We start from the raw sequence: 12,797 nt of genomic DNA on the forward strand, positions 1-12,797 counted from the left end.
TAGCATACATGTATTCTGATGACTATGCTCCATCTAAGCACACAGTGTTAATACAAGATAAGAAATAACTCACCTTTGATTATTGTGAATAAAGCTAGCAGTGCATACTGTTATTACATAGTAATTGAGTTCCTATACTGTCAGACTTACATGTTGGATTAAATCATTCTGTGGAGGGTATGAGTTTCATTTCTGCACCAAACATAAGGACAAATCAGGTCTTCGAGCCTGGAAATACTTATTTAATCCATTTACTATATTCAGCTTACTAAATAACAATGACAGATAAATAGTTTCCAGAATTTGCTGTGGAACAAATACCCACAAAATCTGTGTCATATAACAGTAAAAATGTATCTCTCATACACCTGGAGATTGGCTGAGATGACTCTGCTGATTTCAACTGAATTTGCTTATCCATTTGCAGGTCAGCTGGGGAACCTGCTGATCCAAGCTGGATTTGGTTGTGAGGTTCTGCTTTAATCTGCAAGTTGATCAGGCATCTCTGCTCCACATTTTCTTCATCGTCATTGAACCAACGAGCTAACCAGGGTATATTGTCATGTTGCAGCAAAGTCAGAAGACAACAAGCCCCATTGCACGAGCAAATTTCAGGTCTTTGTACTGCATCTGCTACTGCCCCATTAACAAAGTGGTGCAGATGGCCAACCCCTGAGTCTGTGGAGTTATATACTCTGGGAGAGTAGATGTTTTTGAATACCAATCTAATCTATTATCCAGAATGCCTGAACTCAACTCAGGAAAAAACAAGCAAGAGTTTGGGAAGGCTCAGGGAACAGTCAGAAGCTCTTGGTTAATATCACTTCCTTCATTGCTGTCCAGTTAACTCATGTCTGGATGACTGAGACATTTGGGATCTGGTCAGAGACCTATTGAAAGCAGCACCCTCCATATGTCCCTATGAGGTAAATCATGGTATAACATGAGGAGGGTCTGGGGATGCTTTTTCAGAGCCTACCAAGTTTCTTTGTTCTTAGAGAAACTCCTTTAGTTATGATTTAGGAAAGAAAAGGTTTAAAAAATTAAAAAAATAGAAGAACATGGTTGTATAAATAGACCTTCATGAAAGTGTATGAGAGCTTCTTTAAAGAACTAACTAAAGGAGTGTTCAATTATGAATTTGCATAAGGAGACAAAGGCAGAAAGATAAGTGAAATCCAGTTTCATTTTTAGGACGTACTAGAAAAAGAAACAGTATACTTTCCTTTTCTTCAAATACTCAAGGTCTCGAACTGTCATGAACTAGAGGGCAAAATAGCTTACAACTCCAGCAATCTGCTTTCCCTGGGTTATGTTATAAAACAACTCCCAAATGTCATTTTACTGCAAGAATAACAAAATCATCCTTGTTCATGTTATAGTAACATTTTGGGGTCAGCGGTAGCTATGCTCCAGACTATAAGTCTGATTCATCTCTCCATGGATCTTCTCAATCATGGGTCTAGGTTGAAGGAAACACCCTGTACAGGGACATGCTCATTCTTGTGGCACAGGTAAAAAGCAAGAGAGAAGGAAAATACACAAATGCATTTTGAAGTTTGTGATTGTGGAATATTTTAAGACCATTCAAATTTCATTGGCTGAAGAAAGTCACATAGCAAGACTTAGCATTCCTGGAGTGAGGAAATTTCCCTCCCATGGTAGAGGTATGAAAAGTAAATATCTATGAACAATAATACAGTCTACCACAACTATATATTATAACTTCTTTAGCTTCAGATGTCTCAAGTTCAAGAACAAAGGGTATTACTCTTTCCATAATACATAGCTCAAAGATGGTATTAAGCTCTTCAATAAACATTACTAATGTTTTTTTAGAAATGCATATGTACATGAAAAGTTAGTTACATGATATGAATATATATAAGGGATGTCAGAGGACTCCTTTGTTAAATGTTCAACAAAGGAATTGGCTGTTCCTTGAACTTCTTTTCTGATTCACACTGACTTAGTGGAAGAAATAAGTCTGCTTAGAAGTGGAGCTGTCCAAGTGTAGAGCCAATAACATTGGGTGTAGTAGGCTAATAGAGTGGCAGAGGCTGGAGGCCACTTAAAAAAACTATGGAAGCAGTTATAGTACTGGAAGTAATGCTGGCCTTCGGGTCACAAAATTTGTGGTTAATTACTCAGTCTAGATGAAAAGTTCACAAAACCTCAACTTCTTGTGCCAATCTCAGCCAATATTCCTATTGTATTTCACCTAGATGACAATGGCATTTTGGAAGCTTCTTTGTTTTTCTTAATCATGTGATAGGTCTATGAAAAAAGGAAGGTCAAACCTCTGCTACCCGATGGACTAAAGGGACATACCTGGTTTGATCTAACCGGATCTGTGAGGAATAAAACCTCATTTTCCTTGTCATACTAAAGAATTGTCAAACTTGGAGATTACAAATTTCCTACTTGAGATTGTTTTTCTCTCTGCCTCAGTCCAGCATGCATTCAGTACTGAACTGATAGATAAGGAAAAAGTATGCATCTACACATTCTTTCTTTGAAATAGACTGAGCACATGATCACGAATCTGTTTGGTCTTGATGCCATAAATGATGGGGTTGATCATGGGTGGAAAAAGAAGATAGAAAATAGCAAGGAGTATGTGGACATGAGGGGCAGCCTGGCGAGCCACACGGTGCATGACTGAGGAGATGACCACAGGTGTGTAGGTGGACAAGATGGCACCTATGTGAGACACACATGTCCCAAAGGCCTTGTAACGGGCCTCCTGAGAGGCAAGCTGTAGAACTGCTCGAAGGATGAAGATATAAGACAGGATAACAAAGAGCAGGTCCAACACCACTATAAACATGGCCACAGCAATGCCATAGATATTGTTGAAGCGAGTGTCTCCACAGGCAAGCCTTACCACAGCCATGTGCTCACAGTAGCAGTGGGCAATTAGGGGGCCTCGGCAGTAGTGGAAACGTCTGAGCAGAAAGGGGAGTGGAGTCATTAGCGTCACAGCCCGAGTCACAGCAGCCATGCCAATCCTAGTGATAAGGGACCCAGTCAGGACTGTGGTGTAGTGCAGTGGCTTGCAGATAGCCACATAGCGGTCAAAGGCCATGGCCAGAAGCACTGCTGACTCCATGATAGAGAAGGAGTGGAGAAAGAACATCTGGACCAGACAGGCATAGAAGTTGATCTCCCGATCTCTGAACCAAAAAATAGCTAGCATTTTGGGAAGTGTTGTAGAAGAGAGAACCAGATCAATGACTGCCAGCATGGCCAGAAAGAGGTACATGGGCTCGTGGAGGGCTGCATCAGTCTGGATGATGAAGAGGAGGGTGCAGTTGCCTAGCAGGGCCAGAGTATAGGCGAAGGAGAATGGAATAGAGATCCAGACATGCAGGTGTTCCAAACCTGGAATTCCTACCAGCAGGAAGGAAGTTGGATGGGTTGTGGTAATATTGGAGGCTGTCATGGTTTTTTGATATCTTCCTTGTCTATTTTTACAGGGCTCCTTCACCTTCTATATATATAGAGAGAGAATTAGCTCTTGTTCCTGTTGCTAAACTTTAAACAAAATTGGTTAGTAGTCCTCATAGACCTGGATAAGTATAATCCATGTTTTCTACCCTTAAGGAACTTTGAATCTCATTGAGTAGATAGAACATAAAACATCATTAGAATTGATATTACAAGACAACTTACATAAAAGAGTACATGGAGAAAAGGTAGTGTTTTCTGTGTTCATGGTGACATCAAGAATACCCTGATAAAAGAAGTGAAAATATGTTTGAACTAATTCATTGTTTTAGAACACACATTTGTACATGATGATCAAGCTAAGCTAACAATCACAAAAACCAATTTACTGTCCTGAAATCTCAGGCCTTGAGTGTCTGTATAAGTTGAATAAAGCTTGCAGTTTGTAATGCCCCGATTTATTACAAAATCTGTTTTCTCTAGCACTACTCTGAGATATGGTTGCCACTAGTCACATGTGACTGTTTAAATTTGATTAAAATTATTCAATATCTCAGTCACAACACTTAAGTGCTTAACAGACACACATGACTAGTAGCTAGCATATTGGACTGTTCAGAAACAGAATATTTCCATCATTGCAGAAAATTCTGTATGAGAGAACTGCTCTGGAATATATCTTTCAGGTCCTCTCCACATTCACAAATCTCTGTAAGTACAGCCTTGCCTCTAGCTTACTGAGAAAATGAGGAGCTGCTGTGTCTTTTGGTTCTCCATCTAAATTCATGTTAAACTCCCTATTCATGTGGCTCTCCCTCCATTCTCCTCACAGCTTCTTCATTCTCCTCACAAGAGAACTCTCATCTTTAGCAAGAATGCTATTTTTTTTTTTACTATTTAAATTCAAGTTAACATATCGTGTAGTATTGGTTTCAGGAATAGAATTTAGTGATTCATCGCTTATGTATAACACCCAATTCTCAACCCAAGTGCCCTCCTTAATGCCTGCCCATCCCCCTACCCACTCCTCCTCAAGCAACCCTCAGTTTGTTCTCTGTATTTGAGTCTTTTATGGTTTGCCTCACTCTGTTTTTATCCTTTTTCCTTCCCTTCCCCTACGTTCATCTGTTTTCTTATAAGTGAAATCATACAATATTTGTCTGACTTATTTTGCTTAGCATAATACACTCTAGTTTCATCCACATTGTTGCAAATGGCATGCTTTAATTCTTTTGGATCACTGGGTAATATCAACAATTTTTATCTTTCCCTCTAGCTCATTTTTATTTTTTCAAATCATTAAACACTGGAGTGGCCCAGTTTTTATGTGATCTTTCTTCTCTTATGGGATACAGTTAATGTGGGTTTTTTTTTTTTTTAAGCACAAGTCCTTATCTCCAAGCCCCTGTTTCTTCCTCTCTAAATAAGGAATAGCAATGCTCTGTTTTTATGTAAGTATTGTAGGGAAGAGTAAGTGGGATTATATATAAAATTCTTTTGTACAATCAGGATTTGCTGAGCCTTATTTGTCATATAAGTGTATCTCTCTCTTCCTCCATAAAACTACACTTTTAAAAAAATAATATTCTCCCTCCTTTGATCAGGTCTGAACACTCTGTGTTCAACAGTGCATGAAGCCTACCTCTCTCAGATTCACAGTCTCAGAGTGGGAGCATAATGGAGCCAGTCACCTTCCCCTAATATCCAGAACATGGGAACCTGTTTTTGTAGTTAATATTTTATCCTGTTTGTACTATTTCAAGAGCTAAAATGACCACTCTAGACAATAGAACTTGTCTATTTGTTTTTTCTCCTAAAATTTTTTAGAGGGGTCTCATACACAGAAAGTACTCAGTTAATGCGTGCATCTATTTTAAAGTCAACAAAATATATCCTTAAAAGATATCAGAATGATGGATTTGAAAGATTAAGACTCAAACAGGAAGATTGTCACCTAAGGTCCTTCAAGGATGTGGCTTGTGGGAGAAGAATCTATACGAAATATTTCTCAGTGAGCCATTCAAATAAAAGGGGCCGGTATGATTACCCCATCAGCAACCCTGGAAGAACTTGGAACTCAGGAAAAGTGGGGGGGGGGGATAAAATTTTACAAAGTATTTATCTGCTTGCTCTAGGCAGGCCCTAGGGAATAGTAAAAGATTTTAAAGTTTATGGATATTTTTATCTATGGAACTTCTAGGGTATGGACTCAAATTTATACAAGTGCTCACATATTTTCCTGTCTGCAAGATTTAAAAATTTATTTCCAAGTACAAATATTCATCTATAAAATGATTGAATTCATAGACAATATAACAAAATGTGAGTTTTTATTACAGAGGAGCCTAAGAAGGTAAATGCCATTAGAAAGTCTTTGCTGATGCTCATTAACCAAGAGTTTGCACTGTTAGAATTTATGCAAACTTCTAAAATCAGTCCCTATCACCTACTGTATCATGATACCTTATTTGGATCTGTTTCAGAAATCACATTTGTTTTCTTTCATTTCTTTGACTTATTTTGATGTATTATGAAAAATTGTGAATTTCCAAGAGCATATTATTACCAAGATGATTTTGTCTCCTTATATTTGAAATGGCATTGCAAAATGATTTCCTGTAGAGCTTATCATTGTAGCAGAGGTCACTTTAAAGACTGTTTTAAAGAATAATGCCCAAGTTAATGGCTCCTATCTCTTCCCTTAACACTCATTCTCTAGAAGGAAGAGACCAGTAGACAATGGTTGAACAGCATGTTTCAATTAACACATCATTATTCAAAAATATATATTTCTTACCTTTCCCTGTATCTTTCTAGTTCAGGCTCATTTTCTCTCTTGACTAATGCAGAAGCCTCCTAACTGGGCCCAGGGATACTGGTAAGTGTGGGAAGAGGAATGATAAGTGAGAAATGATAGGATCCACATAGGAATAATCAGCCAAAACTTCTTGGAGGTGAACCAGTGTTTCTGGTTATCCTCTATAGTGAAAGGAGTTTCTGGAGTTTGTAGACAAAATATTTGGGTTGGATTCTTAGTACTTATGCCTCCTTTGTTGAAGAGCCAAAACAGAGGCAATAAAGGAACTGGGGAGAGAGCAGGGAGTTGATGCTTAGGAACAGGACTAGGTATGGGAGGAAATTGAGAGTGTCCTTATCCTTCCCCACTCCCCACATGTCACCTCTTGTTTTAAAAAACACAAGAGGACTCCCCTGACCCAAGGCTCCCACCCCTTGAGTTCCCTGCAGCCCATGCCACCTCCCTCTTTGTGGTTCAAATCATGCCTCCCAGGGGTCATGCTTAACTCTCCAGACACTGGGTGCTTCAGGTAAATCCTGCTTGTGCCTTGGTCTTTAATGTGCTTCTGTTTACCTCTACCCCATCCTTCCAGTGTCTCCTAACAAAGTGAGACTCATTTAAACATATAAACCAAAGCCAATTCCTGTTTGTGACCTGGAAGGGCAGGAACTCCAGCCTAACCAAGCAAAAATATCTGATCTTACTTTGCATACGTGTTACATATTGGCTGGAGCTAGACATGGATTTCCAGCTTGTAACTTTGGAATGGCACTTCCCTGATCTCAGATGGGTTTCCTTATCTCTAAAATGGAAATCATAATCCCAATTTTTCCTAAACCACAAGAAGAATATATCACTAACTATGTAATCGAGAAGTCATTATGATTATGATGTGATTACTTATTAATAATTACCACTTATAAATAATAAAAGGTGATATTCTACCTACAACTGGACTCAATGCTGCTATTTTTCAAAGACCCGAGAAAGGAACTAGTTTATACCTTATACCTGAGTCTGCCATGGATGATGACGACTACTACAATTTCCCATAATACTTTATCTTTAATTTGAAAGATGCTCTTTTAATTTTGACTTAATTTTGTCTTTATTTTGTCTTATTGTGATAAGAACACTTGAGACCTATCCTCTTAACAAATTTTAAGTGTACAATACATTGACTACAGGTACAATTTTGTATAGATTCATCTTAACTGAAACTTTATGCCTATAATTTTCCATTTCCCCTCCCCCCAGTTCCTGGTAACCATAATTCTAGTCCTTGATTTTATGAATTTGAATATTTTAGATACTTCATATTAGTGTAATCCTGCAGAATTTATCCTTCTGAGTCTGGCTTATTTCACTTAGCATAATAAACTCAAGGTCCATCCATAATGTTGCATATTGCAGAATGTCTTTTTTTAAGGCTAATTAGTATTTCATGAAATATGCATACCACATTTTCTTTATCCATTCACCTGTTGATGGACTTCTAGGCTTTTTTTCCCACTTCTCAGCTATTGTGAGTAATGCTGCAATGACTACAGGAGTGCTAATATCTTTTCAAGATCCTGACTTCAATTCTTTTTGGATATATACCAAGAAGTGCCAGATCATATGGTAGTTCCATTTTTAATTTTTTGAGAAACTTTTGTGCTGTTTTCCATAGCAGCTGCACTATTTTGCATTCCCATCCACAGTGTGTGCAAGAATTCCAATTTCTCCACTGTGTTCTCTTCACCAGCACTAGTCTGTCTTTGATAATAGCCAATCTGACAGGTGTTAGGTGATACCTCATTGTAGTTTTGATATACATTTCCCTAATAATTAGTGACCATAAGCATTTTTTCCACATACCTGCTTGCCGTCGGAATGTCCTCTTTGAGGAAATGTGAATTCAAGTCCTTAGCCCATTTCAAAATGGGGTTATTAGTTTGAGCTGTAAGAGTTCCTTATGCTTTTAGAGATTAACTTCCTATCAAATACATGGTTTGCAAATATTTTCTCCCATTCCATAGTTGCCTTTTTACTGTTGACTGTCTTCTTTGCTGTGTACTCTGATGTAGTCTTTTTAATTCTCGTTTTGATATAGTCCTACTTGTTGACTTTTGCTTTTGTTTCCTCTTCTTTAAATGTCATTCCATGAAATCATTGCCAAGACCAGGGTCATGAAGATTTTCCCCTATGTCATCTTCTAGGAGTTTTAGAGCTTCATGTCTTATGTTTAGTCTTTAATTCATTTTGAGTTGATTTTTATGTATGCTGTAAGATAGGAATACAATTTCCTTATGTAGATGCCCAATTTTCCCTTCACCATTTGCTGAAGAGACTGTTTTCTCTATTGTGTATTCTTGACACCCTTGTTCATGGATCAATTGATCATCTGTGTAGATTTATTCCTGGGTTTTCTTTGTGTCATTAGTCTATATATCTATGTTTATGCCAGTACCATACCATTTTGATTACTATAGTTTTGTAATACTTTTTGGAATCAAGAAGTGTGCTGTCTCCAGCTTTGTTCTTTTTTCTCAGGATTGATCTGACAATTCATAGCATTTTATAATTCCACGTGAATTATGGAATTCTTTTTTCTACGTCCATAAACAATATTTGTGGTTTTCATAGAGGTGCATTGAATCTGTAAGTTGCTTTGGGTACTATGAACTTTTTAATTCTTCCAATCCATGAACACAAGAGGTCTTTCCGTTTTTTCATGTTTAATTTCTTTCAATAATATTTCTTAGTTTTCAGTATTTAAATCTTTTACCTCATAAGTTTATTCCTAACTGTTTTATTCTTTTTGGTGCTATTATATATGGGATTCTTGTACTAATTTCAAGATAATTAGTATATACAAACACAACTTTCTTTGTATATTGATTTTTGTATTCTGTAAATTTACTGACTTGTTTGTTCTAACAATATTTTTATGGCATCTTTGGGATTTATTATATATGAGATTTGTCACTGACAAAAGGATAATTTTACTACTTCCTTACCAAATTTGGATGCCTCTTATTTCTTGTTAGTGCTTTGGCCAGGACTTCCAGTACTACATTAAATAGTATTAGCAAGAGTGGGCATTCTTGCCTTGTTCCTGATTTTAGGAGAAAATCTTTGTTTTTCACATGGAGAATGTTATAGACTTTTCATATATAGCCTTTATCAAATTTATGTGTTTTTCTTCTAGTGCTATTTGATTTTATCATATAAGTATATTGAAATTTATCAAATGCTTTTTCTGTATCTATTGAGATAATCGTGATTTTTTTAAATTCCTTATTCTGTTGATGTGGCACATCATTAATTGATTTTTTTTAATATTTTTGTATATATAAGACCCCCCAGAATAAATCCTACTTGGTTGTGGTGTATGATCCTTTTAATGTGCTGTTGGATTTGGTTTGTTAGGATTTTCATGTCTATGATCATCAGGGATATTAGCATAGTTTTCTTATGATGTCTTTGGCTTCAGTATCAGGATAATCCTGGCCTCATAAAATGAGTTTGAAAGTGTTCCCTCTTCTTAGATTTTTTTTTTTTTTGACAAGATTGAGAAGGAGTAGTGTTAATTCTTTAAATATTTGGTAGAATTCACCAACGCAGCCCTCTGTTACTGGGTTTTTCTTTAATGGGAGATTTTTCATGACTAACTTAATCTCTACACTACTTATGGGTCTGCTTTGGCTTTCTATTTCTCCATGATTTAGTTTTGGTAGGTTATATGTTTTAAAAGCAATCTCAGAGGGGCGCCTGGGTGGCTTGGTCGGTTAAGCGTCCGACTTCGGCTCAGGTCATGATCTCGTGGTCCGTGAGTTCGAGCCCCGCGTTGGGCTCTGTGCTGACAGCTCAGAGCCTGGAGCCTGTTTCAGATTCTGTGTCTCCCTCTCTCTCTGCTCCTCCCCTGTTCATGCTCTGTCTCTCTCTGTCTCAAAAATAAATAAACGTTTAAAAAAATTAAAAAAAAAATAAAAGCAATCTCAGAGCTCTATACCCCAACTATACATAGTTCCTTTTGACAGAAGTATACTGGATCTAACTTTATCTTTCCTAACTGTTGGCTTCTGGGTGTGTACTGAGCTCTCCTTATGATGGATGATCTCCTAGGATGTTGAAACAAAATGAGATTTCTACATAACACCTTTAAATTTGGAACTTAGCCAAGCTCAGCAAGGCTGAGGAGATAGACTATACGAAGGGAAACTAACCTAAATACTAATGTGGGAAAAGCTAACATCAGGGGCAAATTGCAGGTGAGACAGAAAAAAAAATCCACTTTGGATTGAGAGAAAGCTGATGATGGAATGAGGACACACTATTCAGTTATATGTGTCATGTTTATAGGAAACAGATCTAGAGCCATGGCCAGGAGGCTGAGGTGACAGGCTTAATAGAGTGACTGACTATAGCTTATAGTCAAAACATCCAGACAAGAGCCAGATAAAGTAGACAGGGTGTGAAGGAACAAAGTACCTTATTTTGCCCCTTGATTCCATTCTGAAGGGATAAAACCTAATGTCATGGATGCAGGGATAAAAAGCACATGGAGTAGGGAATGGCCATAGCTTAGATAACTATGTTGAAGGTCACTAGTAGAATATTAGAACATTTCAGCTCAATTCCATTTGCTTTTCTGTCTTTTGTTCAGCCAATATTTATTTATATTTATCCACATATTTAGCTTTTCTGTTCAATTCCTCCTGCAATTCTATGTTTCTACCTGGCTCATTTTCCTTCAGCCTAAAGGACTACTTTTAGTTTTGCTTTTAGTGCAGGCCTAATATTGACACATTCCATCAGTTTTTGTTAGTAACACTTGTTCTTTCATCTTCATTGTTGAAGAATATTTTCATTAGTACTAGAATTTTAGAGGGGTAATTCTTTTACCCATTTTAAGATATAACTTGTTTCTGACTAATCCTGGTGGTTCTGATATTAGAATACCTGGCTGTGGGATATTTGTAATATTGGACTTATAATGGAAGCAAAGCCATTCTTTCCTCATTGGGGATGGGTAAGATCTACAGGCTGGTGACATTCCTCATGTAAGTCATCAGAAGGATAAGAAGACCTCTGTTTGGAAATAGCTTCTTTCAAGTTATACACTGTGTTTTTAGTATTTGCAGTTTTTAAGCTTTCCACCTGTACCAACTATGCTCAGAAGAAACAAGAGGTTTTAACAAAATAGAAACTAAAGGTAGAATATCATTTCCGTGTGTGTGTGTGTGTGTGTGTGTGTGTGTGTGTGTGTGTGTGTTTTGGTGTCAGAGGGAATTATAAAAGCAGAGATGTGAACCAAGCATAAGACCCTGGGTTCGTGCTACAGTCTCCCCTCTTTGAAACTTCCATCTGTCCATACCCCACCTGACATAGGCTCAGATTCTTTCAAAGCTAAATAATATGTCTAGATATATATGTAGACCCAGAGACAGAAATTAAGGCAGAATAAGATAGAGATATATAATTTCTAAAGAGTAGTCTGAGGAAACAAGGGACTCACAAGATAAAAATAGAAGAATGCATTTGTGGAAGATGGTGTATGAGGGCCTATATGATCACACACAAATTCTAGTTGTCAGGATTAACATTAAGGAAATTTTCTAGCATGTAAGTTTGCATTGGATAGAAGAAAAGAAAGAGAATACAGGTCAATATCCCCATCTCCTGTCTATTTTGCCTACCTATGTCTTTCATGATAATGAGCCTTGTGATGGGCAGGTCAGAGACGACAACCTATTATGTTTAGCATTTCCTCCTTTGTCTTAGGACATAGACATAAGTGCAGCACCCCCACCTTAATATGTATTCCCAGCACAGATTTAGGACTCAATAATGTTTTGTGACTGGATTATTGAATGAATAAAGAATTCACATTCTTGGTGAAAACATAAGCTAGATCTGTGTGCAAAGAGTTGCATGATGTGTAAAGAAATGTCAGGGGACATGTTTTACTCAGAGATTGGTCATGAGAATATAGAGGTCAAAATAGGTCAAAGAATACATAGGCTGACTCAACTGAAGAAATAAATTTTAACAAGCAAAACTGTCTGACTTGGAACCTGTAGCCCAGGAAGATTGAGTTCCCCAAAACTGGTAATGTTTAGCTAGATACTGGACATCAACTTTCAAACTGTATAGGTACTCTTGTCTCAGATGAAATGTTGGTCTTTCCCAGCTCATGATCCCAGTGGCTCTGAGTAGAAACTCAGATTCTCAGTCTTATTAAATGAACTTGAAAGCATCTTTGTGTCTTTAGATGATGTTACCAAGAAGAGAGTGGGTCAAGCCTTTGTCAAGCCTCCTAATAGAGTGGGCTCTTTGAGAAGGCAGCAAAGTCAGCAGTCAGCCTTTGAATTCAAAGGCAACCAAAGAATACAGCCCCATGAGTCCTGATCAGACTGGTGACTGAGTTTCAGGACATCATTAAGTTTTTTCATTACACCAGGAAAGAACTAAACTGGCATCCCTCCACTTCCTATCATACCCCCACCCCCAGTTCAGCATTCAGTCTGTCCCACTCTTTTTCCACCTGTCCCTAACTCTCCAT

The 12,797-nt window shown here is 37.5% G+C and overlaps 1 protein-coding gene across 1 annotated transcript; it reads right to left on the reverse strand.

Moving 5' to 3' along the window:
- Positions 1–2,500: 2,500 nt before the first annotated feature.
- Positions 2,501–3,445, reverse strand: LOC109267090 (olfactory receptor 52K1). Its single transcript, XM_019449593.2, has one exon. The coding sequence runs from the start codon at positions 3,443–3,445 to the stop codon at positions 2,501–2,503; it is 945 nt and encodes a 314-aa protein (XP_019305138.1).
- Between the last annotated feature and the right edge of the window lie 9,352 nt (positions 3,446–12,797).

The sequence above is a fragment of the Panthera pardus genome, unplaced genomic scaffold (genome assembly GCF_024362965.1).
Source record: "Panthera pardus isolate Hobbes unplaced genomic scaffold, ASM2436296v1 HiC_scaffold_12, whole genome shotgun sequence".
NCBI classification, from domain to species: domain Eukaryota; kingdom Metazoa; phylum Chordata; class Mammalia; order Carnivora; family Felidae; genus Panthera; species Panthera pardus.

Coding starts and splice junctions, on each gene's coding strand:
- LOC109267090 (XM_019449593.2), bottom strand. CDS start 3,445: ATGACAGCCTCCAATATTACCACAACCCATCCAACTTCCTTCCTGCTG.